The sequence below is a fragment of the Schistocerca gregaria genome, chromosome 2 (assembly GCF_023897955.1).
Source record: "Schistocerca gregaria isolate iqSchGreg1 chromosome 2, iqSchGreg1.2, whole genome shotgun sequence".
Classification (NCBI taxonomy): Eukaryota; Metazoa; Arthropoda; class Insecta; order Orthoptera; family Acrididae; genus Schistocerca; species Schistocerca gregaria.
This window is the reverse complement of record NC_064921.1, coordinates 823,004,250-823,017,238: the sequence shown is the minus strand read 5'-3', so window position 1 is coordinate 823,017,238 and position 12,989 is coordinate 823,004,250. Positions and strand designations below refer to the sequence as shown.

The following is a 12,989-nucleotide window of genomic DNA, read 5'->3' as shown; positions in this document are numbered from 1 at the left end:
GTGTGTAGAAAATGGTCGGATTTCCTTGGCTGTTATGACCGGCGGTATCAGGAAAAGCATGAGACGAATTGTCCTGACTATTGTCCCTGAACTGTTGGTTGGGTTGGTGAGAAAATTTCACATATTTCGGCTGTCAAAAATTCATTTGGTGAGAGGGAGTGAAGTGACTCGACTGACTGTACTGTTGTGGTCTGTTATAATTGTTTCATTTCTTTCCCTTGTGACGATTTCCATTATTCGTTTTGTTGTTGTTCTGGTACTGGTAATTACCGTTGTGATTTATCGGTGAATTACCGTATTGTTGCTGTGTATTTTGATAAATCGGATTGTATCTATTCTGGTGTGGATATTTGTTATATTGTTTTCCATTACTTTGAAACTGTTATGATTGCCGTAAGGCTGAGCGTTTGGTTGTCCCGTGTTATGTTGGTACGACATTCCATTGACGCAGTTTGTTTTGTGCTGCTGCGGAGCGGGCGGTCCATTATTATAGTTATTCCGCGCGCTCGCCCGCACATCCTCGTAGATCATATTCAAATTGTCAAGGACAGAAAAAAGGCTTCTGGGTCTTCTTCACTCACATTAGTTTTTCTCTTATTGACACAGGTAGTTTTGACTTTAAGATCATGATTACATCATTGGTTGAGATAGGCGTGTCCCAATACTGAATTTTACGTAGATATTTTTCAAAATAACATCTCAAACCTCCTCCTTTGGTGTTGAAGGTTTCGGCGTTATAAACCTCCTTTCGGAGTCTTTGTTGTATACCTGAACTCCAGAATTTATTCAAAAAATGCTTTTCAAAATCTGCATAGGTGTGACATTTGTCTATTATTTCTGTACCCCAAATTTATCCTTCACCGTGTACATAGCCTAAGATGAACTGCATCCGCTGCCTGTCCTTCCATGATTCTGGAAAAGCACCTGTGAATGATTTTAGAAATACCATGGGATGTATATTTAGTTTTTCAGGTATAAAAGGCTGAAAAACTCTGTGTTTTAGCACTCGCTCGTCCCGCATTAGTTCAACGAGTGTTAGTTGATTGGCATGACTACGTGACGTGGAAGTTTCGTCACGAGTATTATTTACTGTTGGTGAGAATTGTACCTGACACTCATGATATTGACGATTATCGTGTTCTGGCGGTAGGGAGTACTCACTTTGTCACCCTGCAATTCCGTAACTTGTCGTTTCAGTTGATCTATATCATTGCTTAGCTGACGTTTCCATTCCGGAAGATCGTGGCTAGATGCTCGTCTCATTTCACCTCATTCACTGGTTAAAATGTCACCAGAAGTACCGGGAGCGGTTACGATTTCTGCTGTAGAAGATTTAACCGCACCCTTTAGTTCAGCGTGTACCTTGCTGACAATATATTGATCTTTGGATTGCATCCACTCTTCAAATTCCCTATTAAGTGTATTGCTTATACCGGTGTTGACATCTGCAATCTTTTTGTCAATATTGACATCGGATATTTGCTGAGCAAGGTCTTCAACTAGCTCGCCAATGTGGTTGACACCTTTTGTCAATTGGCTTACTCTCTTTGAAAAATCACTGAAATGTTTCAAAGAGTCACTCGCAGTTGATTTACACACACTTGCGCCATAGGGTGGTGGGGTTTCGGGTTCCGCTGAATAGGTCAGGAGTTCACTACACTCAGCTGGCGGCTACACGGGTAGCGGAGGCTGTGTGGCGTGGACTGGGCGGTTTTTTAGGTTAGAAGGCCTCGGGAAAGTGCGGGATGGGCTGCAATGTCAAAGGGTGCTTGGCAATTACAGGACGTGCTTGGATCAAGGAACAGTCGGAATTTTAGTTGTAAATTGTTGTAGTTGCGCTGGAAAAGTCCCTGAGCTTCAAGCGCTAATAGAAAGCACAGAAGCTGATATCGTTATAGGTACAGAAAGCTGGCTAAAGCCTGAAATAAGTTCTGCAGAAATTTTTACGAAGTCTCAGACGGTGTTCAGGAAAGATAGATTAGGCAGAATTGGCGGTGGAGTGTTTGTGTCTGTCAGTAGTGGTTTATCTTGTAGTGAAGTCGAAGTAGATACTCCGTGCGAATTGGTGTGGGTGGAGGTTATACTTAACAGCCGAATTAAGTTAATAATTGGCTCCTTCTACCAACCCCCAGACTCCGATGATACAGTTGCGGAACAGTTCAGAGAAAGTTTGAGTCTCGTAACAAATAAATACCCCACTCATACGGTTATAGTTGGTGAGGACGTCAACCTACCCTCGGTATGTTGGCAAAAATACTTGTTCAAAACCGGTGGTAGGCAGAAAACGTCTTCCGAGATTGTCCTAAATGCATTCTCCGAAAATTATTTCGAGCAGTTAGTCCACGAACCCACGCGAATTGTAAATGGTTGCGAAAACACACTTGACCTCTTGGCCACAAACAATCCAGAGCTGATAGAGAGCATCATGACTGATACAGGGATTAGTGATCACAAGGTCATTGTAGCTAGGCTCAATACCATTTCTTCCAAATCCATCAGAAACAAACGCAAAATAATTTTATTTAAAAAAAACGGATAAAGTGCCACTAGAAGCCTTCCTAAAAGACAATTTCCATTCCTTCCGAACTGACTATGCGAATGTAGACGAGATGTGGCTCAAATTCAAAGATATAGTAGCAACAGCAATTGAGATATTCATACCTCATAAATTGGTAAGAGATGGAACGGATCCGCCGTGGTACACAAAAAGGTCCGAACGCTGTTGCAGAGGCAACGGAAAAAGCATGCAAAGTTCAGAAGAACGCGAAATCCTGAAGATGGGCTAAAATTTACAGACGCGCGAAATTTGGCACGTACTTCGATGCGAGATGCCTTTAATATGTTCCACAACGAAACAGTGTCTCGAAATTTGGTAGAAAATCCGAAGAAATTCTGGTCGTATGTAAAGTACACAAGCGGCAAGACGCAGTCAATACCTTCGCTGCGCAGTGCCGATGGTACTGTTACCGACGACTGTGCCGCTAAAGCGGAGTTATTGAACGCAGTTTTCCGAAATTCCTTCACCAGGGAAGACGAATGGAATATTCCAGAATTTGAAACACGAACATCTGCTAGCATGAGTTTCTTAGAAGTAGATACCTTAGGGGTTGCGAAGCAACTGAAATCGCTTGATACGGGCAAGTCTTCAGGTCCAGATTGTATACCGATTAGGTTCCTTTCAGATTACGCTGATACTATAGCTCCCTACTTAGCACTCATATACAACCGCTCGCTAGCCGATAGATCTGTACCTACAGATTGGAAAATTGCGCAGGTCGCACCAGTGTTCAAGAAGGGTAGTAGGAGTAATCCATTTAACTACAGACCTATATCATTGACGTCGGTTTGCAGTAGGGTTTTGGAGCATATACTGTATTCAAACATTATGAATCACCTCGAAGGGAACGATCTATTGACACGTAATCAGCATGGCTTCAGAAAACATCGCTCTTGTGCAACGCAGCTAGCTCTTTATTCGCACGAAGTAATGGCCGCTATCGACAGGGGATCTCAAGTTGATTCCGTATTTCTAGATTTCCGGAAAGCTTTTGACACCGTTCCTCACAAGCGACTTCTAATCAAGCTGCGGAGCTATGGGGTATCGTCTCAACTGTGCGACTCGATTCGTGATTTCCTGTCAGGAAGGTCGCAGTTCGTAGTAATAGACGGCAAATCATCGAGTAAAACTGAAGTGATATCAGGTGTTCCCCAGGGAAGCGTCCTGGGACCTCTACTGTTCCTGATCTATATAAATGACCTGGTTGACAATCTGAGCAGTTCTCTTAGACTGTTCGCAGATGATGCTGTAATTTACCGTCTAGTAAGGTCATCCGAAGACCAGTATCAGCTGCAAAGCGATTTAGAAAAGATTGCTGTATGGTGTGTCAGGTGGCAGTTGACGCTAAATAACGAAAAGTGTGAGATGATCCACATGAGTTCCAAAAGAAATCCGTTGGAATTCGATTACTCGATAAATAGTACAATTCTCAAGGCTGTCAATTCAACTGAGTACTTGGGTGTTAAAATTACGAACAACTTCAGTTGGAAGGACCACATAGATAATATTGTCGGGAAGGCGAGCCAAAGGTTGCGTTTCATTGGCAGGACACTTAGAAGATGCAACAAGTCCACTAAAGAGACAGCTTACACTACACTCGTTCGTCCTCTGTTAGAATATTGCTGCGCGGTGTGGGATCCTTACCACGTGGGATTGACGGAGGACATCGAAAGGGTGCAAAAAAGGGCACCTCGTTTTGTATTATCGCGTTATAGGGGAGAGAGTGTGGCAGATATGATACACGAGTTGGGATGGAAGTCATTAGAGCATAGACGTTTTTCGTCGCGGCGAGACCTTTTTACGAAATTTCAGTCACCAACTTTCTCTTCCGAATGCGAAAATATTTTGTTGAGCCCAACCTACATAGGTAGGAATAATCATCAAAATAAAATAAGAGAAATCAGAGCTCGAACAGAAAGGTTTAGGTGTTCGTTTTTCCCGCTCGCTGTTCGGGAGTGGAATAGTAGAGAGATAGTATGATTGTGGTTCGATGAACCCTCTGCCAAGCACTTAAATGTGAATTGCAGAGTAGTCATGCATGTAGATGTATTTGGGCCTGCATATCTGTGAACTTGCTACGAATATTGGTCTCGGCGGATTCCACCATCGAAAGAACACTATCAATTTTTGCGTGTACGCTTGCGCTTAGCTCGCTTGCGTAAGCAGTGGTAATAGCTATAATTTTTTCCTCCATGGTGTGATTCGAATTTTTGATTTGTGCTTGGATGTCCGTAATAACAGAATTTATATTGTTCATTCGCACTTGAGTGTCCTGTCCTTGATTCTAAACTGTTGAACCTGCTGTCACTTTGATTTGCTAACTGACTGATTTGCGTTTCAATATTGTCGCTTTGGTTTGTTAACTGTCCCATGTCGAGTGTCAAGATTACCCATGTGAGCTTCAATGTTACCACTCTTGTTTGTAAGCTGTGCCATGTTTGCTTCAAAACTGGTTTTCATATCAGTAAACAATTTTAGTATATCTGACAGCGAACATTCACGTGACTGCGACGCGGTCTGTGGCGCCGACAGCTCACGTGTCGCTTCGTCGTCTGTTGTTCCCTCACTACGAGATTCGGGTTTGTTTACACTCGCGCGCGGTCTAAGTTGCCTTGGTTGTTCATCAACCAACGTAAATTTAAAATAGTTACACTGCACGAGCTAGAAAAAATAATTTTTTTAATTATGGGTTTTACTTGTCAGGTGCACCAGGAATTTCGCGTCCTGATTTCTCAGATATTGCTTGCGCGTTATTAACAATTGAAACTCTTACACAGGAAAATGTCAATATGGCAATGGGAGTGATAAAATAAATGAAAAGCACTTATAGAGCACTGAAACTGACACAGATAGCGGCCATTGTGATTCACTAAAATGCACAACAATGGAAATTCTTGCTAACTATTTCTAACTATTGTAAGCGAAATGATGATAGAGGCGGACCTAATAGCAAAAGGAAACAGAAATTTGGAAATTAAATTGCTTGAGGAAAAGGAAAAAAGCGTAGAGTGAATGTCACGAGCCGACTGAATGCTTGGTACGCAAAGCTTCAAGCGCGATGAATAATCGTACTCACATTAGTTGGCTTGCGCGCTGCTATTTATTGCTGTTGTGGATTCTTACTGCGATTTTCTGCATATGCGTCCTTTTTTTATCACTGGTTTCGACTTCCAATTTTCTCCAGATGGTAGCATGAAAATACACTCCTGGAAATGGAAAAAAGAACACATTGACACCGGTGTGGCAGACCCACCATACTTGCTCCGGACACTGCGAGAGGGCTGTACAAGCAATGATCACACGCACGGCACAGCGGACACACCAGGAACCGCGGTGTTGGCCGTCGAATGGCGCTAGCTGCACAGCATTTGTGCACCACCGCCGTCAGTGTCAGCCAGTTTGCTGTGGCATACGGAGCTCCATCGCAATCTTTAACATTGGTAGCATGCCGCGACAGCGTGGACGTGAACCATATGTGCAGTTGACGGACTTTGAGCGAGGGCGTATAGTGGGCATGCGGGAGGCCGGGTGGACGTACCGCCGAATTGCTCAACACGTGGAGCGTGAGGTCTCCACAGTACATCGATGTTGTCGCTAGTTGTCGGCGGTAGGTGCACGTGCCCGTCGACCTGGGACCTGACCGCAGCGACGCACGGATGCACGCCAAGACCGTAGGATCCTACGCTGTGCCGTAGGGTACCGCACCGCAACTTCCCAGCAAATTAGGGACACTGTTGCTCCTGGGATATCGGCGAGGACCATTCGCAACCGTCTCCATGAAGCTGGGCTACGGTCCCGCACACCGTTAGGCCGTCTTCCGCTCACGCCCCAACATCGTGCAGCCCGCCTCCAGTGGTGTCGCGACAGGCGTGAATGGAGGGACGAATGGAGACGTGTCGTCTTCAGCGATGAGAGTCGCTTCTGCCTTGGTGCCAATGATGGTCGTATGCGTGTTTGGCGCCGTGCAGGTGAGCGCCACAATCAGGACTGCATACGACCGAGGCACACAGGGCCAACACCCGGCATCATGGTGTGGGGAGCGATCTTCTACACTGGCCGTACACCTCTGGTGCTCGTCGAGGGGACACTGAATAGTGCACGGTACATCCAAACCAACCCATCGTTCTACCATTCCTAGACCGGCAAGGGAACTTGCTGTTCCAACAGGACAATGCACGTCCGCATGTATCCCGTGCCACCCAACACGCTCTAGAAGGTGTAAGACAACTACCCTGGGCAGCAAGATCTCCGGATCTGTCCCCCATTGTGCATGTTTGGGACTGGATGAAGCGTCGTCTCACGCGGTCTGCACGTCCATCACGAACGCTGGTCCAACTGAGGCGCCAGGTGGAAATGGCATGGCAAGCCGTTCCACAGGACTACATCCAGCATCTCTACGATCGTCTCCATGGGAGAATAGCAGCCTGCATTGCTGCGAAAGGGTGATACACTGTACTACTGCCGACATTGTGCATGCTCTGTTGCCTGTGTCTATGTGCCTGTGGTTCTGTCAGTGTGATCATGTGATGTATCTGACCCCAGGAATGTGTCAATAAAGTTTACCCTTCCTGGGACAATGTATTCATGGTGTTCTTATTTCAATTTCCAGGAGTGTAAAAAGAACAAATTAGTTTTTTAGACAAGTCCCTGTTCGGGCACCACATCTAGCGTTAAGAGGTTTTGCTTTTCACATTTAACCAAATATAACATTGATGATGATAATTTATGGCAATGTTTGCCGACAAGATAAAGAATGTAACCTTTAACAATAGATTGCGTACTCACGGCAGTTCTCCTTAGCCGTTTTTTGGTACAACTTGCAAAAAGAGAAATATTAATGAATGATCGCCGGTGCGTCGGTTATCGATTGTGTTCAGGAGACATACAGATTGATTGCGCGAAAACAGTTTCTAAAATGACATCTCAAACCGGATTACTTTCACGCAATCAGGCTCTTCAATGAAATTAGCTAAGGGACCTATTTGAACAATTAAAAAATTTAAAATGAATGCAAAAAAAGTTGTCAGATCGGAAATTGATCACATTAATGGTCTCCCAAATACAATCGAGACACCGCGATAAAGAGCGAACCTGTAACAAAGTTCGTTTAAACATATCCATTGTTTGTGGTTAATTTAAAGAAAAGAATAAGCATAGATGTTGTGTACAGTGAAGCATCAATATATTCTCAAAGAACAAAGGCGTTAAACTATAAACTTAATAATTTACAATGAATACAAAACTTACATTTTTATGTTTTTCTCGTACATGGAGCAGTCCAACAATCGCTACTTTTGTCTGTGTGATATTTTGTAAAAATTAAATGTCCTGGCGTGCGCGTAAGTATTTTTTATCGTCACAAGGTTTCCAAAAGCGTTTTTCTTCTTGGTGATAACGTGGTTTTTCACACTAAATGAAATATAACTTGTAGCGGTGCTACACATCACGTCTTAAGTCGGCGACCAAACATCAAAGATAATGAAGTACATGTTAACTTATCGGAGACCAGAAATAGAACTAACTATAAAGACTCTAGAATTTTTCCTAACAAATGGTAAACTGTTCTTTCTTCTGTTACGCAGCTTCTTGCTATCAAGCGCTGCGGCAATGATTTTAAATATCTGTGCCCAGCGAGTCATAGTGTTTAAAAGTACCTTTTAAATGCTGGTCGCGCGTCTTGGTATAGACGCACGTTATAAATAGATTTCGTTTCTTTACCCTCGCGTTGTCATGCTTAGTATCATTACAAACTACAGCTGGATGGCTGTCCTTTTCTCATATGCAAAATGTCTGAAATCCAATAATATCACAGGTTGTGCCTATCTTCGACTCGGCACCTCCGCTATATAGTGAGTAGAAACTGTCCTTTTCATAATAATGTTACTTTGCATCTCGAATTTTCCATTGTGTATTAAGTAACAGATCAATGTATCCTTTTCCAAAGCAAGAAAAAACATGGTGCTCCCCGTTAAGCAAGGATTCTTCATGAAAGCTGTTAAAAAATTATCCCATAGTTTGAGTGGTAATAGTGTGGTCCAAACCAAGACAATAATATCCAGTAAACATGGGCTCTAAAACGCATCCATTAAGAGCTGTGACCACTTGTTCAGTATTAGAGATTAGTTTCACACGAGCCTCATTGCACTTAAGGCATTCCATTTAGAGCCCATGTATATTGGACTGTTTTCTTGTTTTAGTCCATACTGTAACCTCGCAATGCATCGTAAGATTTTTTTAACATCCTGTATCGCGAAACATTATCCTGTGCGTTTAGTTAGGACTGAATGTGTGAGGGTTCCATACAAACTTGATTTCGTATACAGATAGTTCATCCACCTTGGAAATCGAGAATCTCGGCCATTTTTCCCTGTCACCAACATTGATACTGGCAAAATATTGGTCCCAGGGATTCCAGTACCTTCGATAATGTTTTAATTTTAAGTCTGGAGTCGGATAGCAAGCGACATAAACATTGTTTGGTGATATAATAACAAATTAACAATTTACTGATTGTTTCCTTTTCTTGTACTGTGAAATCTTACTTCTTGCCAAATTTCATGTTTGTACGTCACCGGGAAAGAAGTATAGGTTTTAATGGATGAATGTGCGAATGCCAAAACATTTGACACAAATGGTCCTACTTTGGATTTCACTGACTTAGAAGCTTCATTGCTGCTGGTAAACCTTTCGGGGTATAATGTCGTGATCCACGAAACTGTTCTGCTCCTGGCGTTCCCTCCTGAATTGGGCTGGACATCTCCAGAGACTTTGCACCTCCGTTGAGTCTTGAGTCATGAAAGAGCAACGCCTCTAAAGACGTCCAGCGCAGTACAGGGCAGAACGTCAGGATCAGAAGACAACATTATACCTAGAAGGATTTAACAGGAGTACGTCATCCGGTCCTGAAAGCCTCCTTTCTGTCATTAGATGCTTCACTTTTTTACACCGTCAAGGGACAGTCGGCCTCAGTATGTGACATAAACGTGCACTTGGTACACCTTAGTATGTGGCGTAAACTGGAACTTGATATGTTTACCCGTTGTTGAGAAAAATGGTTTTTCACAGTAGGGTAGACAGACAGAAAAGTAATCCAACAGGGGTTCCATTTTATCGACTGAAGAAAGGAACCCTAAAAAGAAACGAATTGTAGGTTTATTGTGTTTTCGCCAGTTTATGGCAGTTTCTGACACAAAGACACACTAATCTGGAAACGAATACAGCTCCAACAAAGCTCAAACACATCCGATGTCCCGCTCAGACGCGTTAAACTCTTGCTGAGGGCACAGGCCCCACAAGCACATCCCGTGTATTCCGGAGCCCTACACAACCGATGCAGTTCCCAAAATACGGGCGGGATTTCAAATGGACAGCGTTTGATGATGCGCCGCTTGAACTACCTGTCAGTTGTCGCAGGGTTGTCAGAAACAGTTTGAAAAGCTTGCAGGGGTGTTGCAAGGTAGGCTGTACTGAGAAATAATTGCTAAGAACAAAATTCATACGTTGCGGAAAGTCCGATTTAATGAGCAATTCAAGCACTTCCACGAGGAAAAGTGCGGTAATGCACAGACATCTGTCAGTCCGTGAGTTACCACTTCTTCAAATGCTCATCACCAGTTAAAATGTGCCTTTTCCGGAAGTTATAAATTTAAGCAAGGTGAGCAGAAGCTACGTCTGTGCTGTCTTTCAACGGCTTGTTTAGCTAACTTCAATAATAACAAAATTAGAAACAATTAATAATTATTTCTCAGAGCAATCTACTCTGCAACACCCTTACAAGCTTTTAAGACCGTTCCCGACAGCTTTGTACATCCTTCAGGCTTTAGCTGGCCCGGTGAGCTATGCTCCATGGCACATCGCGGCGAGCCACCCTCATGTACCAGGTCACGACACACGAACTGGAAGATGTGGAACCTGCACCGTGCTCTCCATTCGACAACTGTGACCTCCTCTGCCAATCTCCACTTTTCTAAATTCTCGACAAGTCTGGAAGTCGGACTCAGCACGCTGTTTATCGCCTTGTCCTCGAAGAATCCGAAGCGCAGATTAACTTTACATGCTGCGTAGCTTACAAGAGCAAATCAAAAAGTATATTTCTGCACTGGCAGGTTTTAGCCCCGCGGCTGCCACCGGGTACGAAGCTGGTGGCTTGCGACATCAGCCCAGAGATGCTGGAGTTCTGCAGGCAGCACAACGCGCTGCCAGGCACCATCACGTACGAGCAGCTGGACGTGGTTCAGCCCGACCTGGAGAACTCCGCCGTGTGGCAGTACGCGCCCTTCGGCAAGGTGTTCTGTTTGCTGCTGCTGCATTGGGTGCCTGACAACAGGTGTGTGCTCATTTTGTCGCCTTATCAACTACTGTGCAGCAGCTGGCCTGTCTTAATTTTCCGATTGTAGTTCAAGAGGGATAAAACTTGAACACTCCAACTATTGCTATTGTGGTACTTCAACGACTAAGAAATAGCGTAACAATCCGTCATACATTTTCCCCAATAATATTTTAAGTTCATCGATATTTATATCTTTTGTTATTGATAAAACTAGATTATGTAAGGCTTGTCAAACTGCAGGAAGGATGTCTAGTGTATTAACACGGAGTCACAGAGCACCGTGTAACTACGAGGGCAAGTCAAAAGGTAAAGATTAGTGTTCAAAATAGAAATAAACTATTTTATGTTCAGGGCAGGTGCAGCTGTTGAAATGTATGACGTTAGGAAGAAGTCCGCTAAGAGTAGGTGAAATTCTTGTTCATTAAAACTCAGTGGGTTTCGCTGCCTAAAGCCGCATCATCAAGTGCAACATACATTGTGAAAAGTAAAGTACAGTGTCAGCAAATTTTCTGAATATTAAAATTAATAAAGGAATGTCTAAACTACAGCCACAACTTAAAAAGATTGCAGGAATATCCGTCGCTCCTAGTTAAAATTAACTGTTCTGTGAATATCGTCTATACTACTGCGTGCTGTGTTCCTTAATATTTGCTTGCATGGAAAAAGACGGAAGAAAATGTTTTATAGTGAGTGGACGCCAAAAGTTTTTCAATAAGTCCGGATTGGCATTGAAAAATTGTCACTGCTAACATGATTAGCCGCGACACTACGCAAATTACTGTGTGGAAAGTGTGAAGTGGCAGTGTCTTACCAGTGGGACAGCAGAGCAGGACAAAGCAAAAGCACGACCGACGAAGAGAGACTAGCTGGCTGGCGAAACGGAAGTTATCCATATGGATAGTGTGACGTCATGTACTGATGACTAGGAGCGGTAGGTCGATACCTTTACACACTAGAATAATACACAATTTTACTAGGTACTAACACCTAATCGTACAAACAGTCAAAATTAGCAAGAATGATAGAGTGCTTTAATTTCAATTGGTTATCCACCGTCAACTGTGCGTTTTCGTTCTTATGTCTAAAAACTTCTTCTCTTTATAACATATTCAAAATGAGGCTTTTTTCTTTCTTATGGAATATTTTTAAATTTCTGAACGGTTTGTGATGCTGTGTCCCTCTTCGTTAAGTGCGCTGTTATTTAAGATACGGTGTTCCTGAAATCTGTAATGGCCTACCGGTTTGTCCTATATATTTCTTACGGCGGTCATTGCATGTAATGCAGTATACGCCCGCTTTTGTATGTTTATTTCCCACGGCTTTTTCCTTGTGCCTGCGTTTTTTGCATGTATCCGAAAATGTAGAATATGTTGAAGTAATGTTTTTACATCTCATACGTCTGCAAATTTTTTCGCGTACTACACCCAGATATGGTACTCTAAAAAAAATAGAGCGTTCCTTTGTCTCCTCAGCTGGTGTTTTGCTTTGTCCTTCACCGAGCTGCCCTAACTCACACCGGAAAGACACTGCCACCTTATACTTTCCACATAGTAATCTGCACACTGCCGCGACTAATCGTGTTAGCAGTGACAATTTCTATCGCAAACCAACCCCTTCTTGAAAACTTTTAGCGTCCGGTCACTAAAAAGTATTTTATTTTTTATTTTTAGATGGAGACAAATTTTAAAGGATGGAGCACGCCTCTGCGCTCCCGTTAGAAACGATTTCTTTTTACTAGAAGAGGAATGGCACATGTTCGACTAGCCAACTGGTAGAAAAATAAAAGCTTCAAAGGCGTACTGTTTACTGAATATGTTCCTTCTGGATATGCAGAAAGAACCACAAAAGTTCATGATTCGCTACAGGTTGTTCTGTAAGGCATCTTTGAACGAGAGGCTACGGGGAGAGCAGTGTAGATCTAGAAGCTGCAAAACTACTTTGGAGGAATTAAACCCCTCTGGTGTCTACGAGACATGGAAAAAATCTCATTCACGCTTTCACCTCAACGGAAAAAGAAGGAAAGGACACTATAGATAGGTACAGGGCAGAAGCTGCTGGTTTCATTAAAAATAAAACGGTATATCCCGTTGTGGCTTCTCTCCC

The 12,989-nt window shown here is 43.2% G+C and overlaps 1 protein-coding gene across 1 annotated transcript in view; it reads left to right on the top strand.

Moving 5' to 3' along the window:
• The window catches only part of LOC126335157 (juvenile hormone acid O-methyltransferase-like), a 149,097-nt gene that overhangs the window by 63,747 nt on the left and 72,361 nt on the right, over nt 1-12,989 (top strand). Inside the window, exon 3 of the mRNA XM_049998130.1 lies at nt 10,663-10,883. Within this exon, the coding sequence (XP_049854087.1) occupies nt 10,663-10,883 (221 nt within the window). The remainder of the gene's footprint in view (nt 1-10,662; nt 10,884-12,989) is intronic.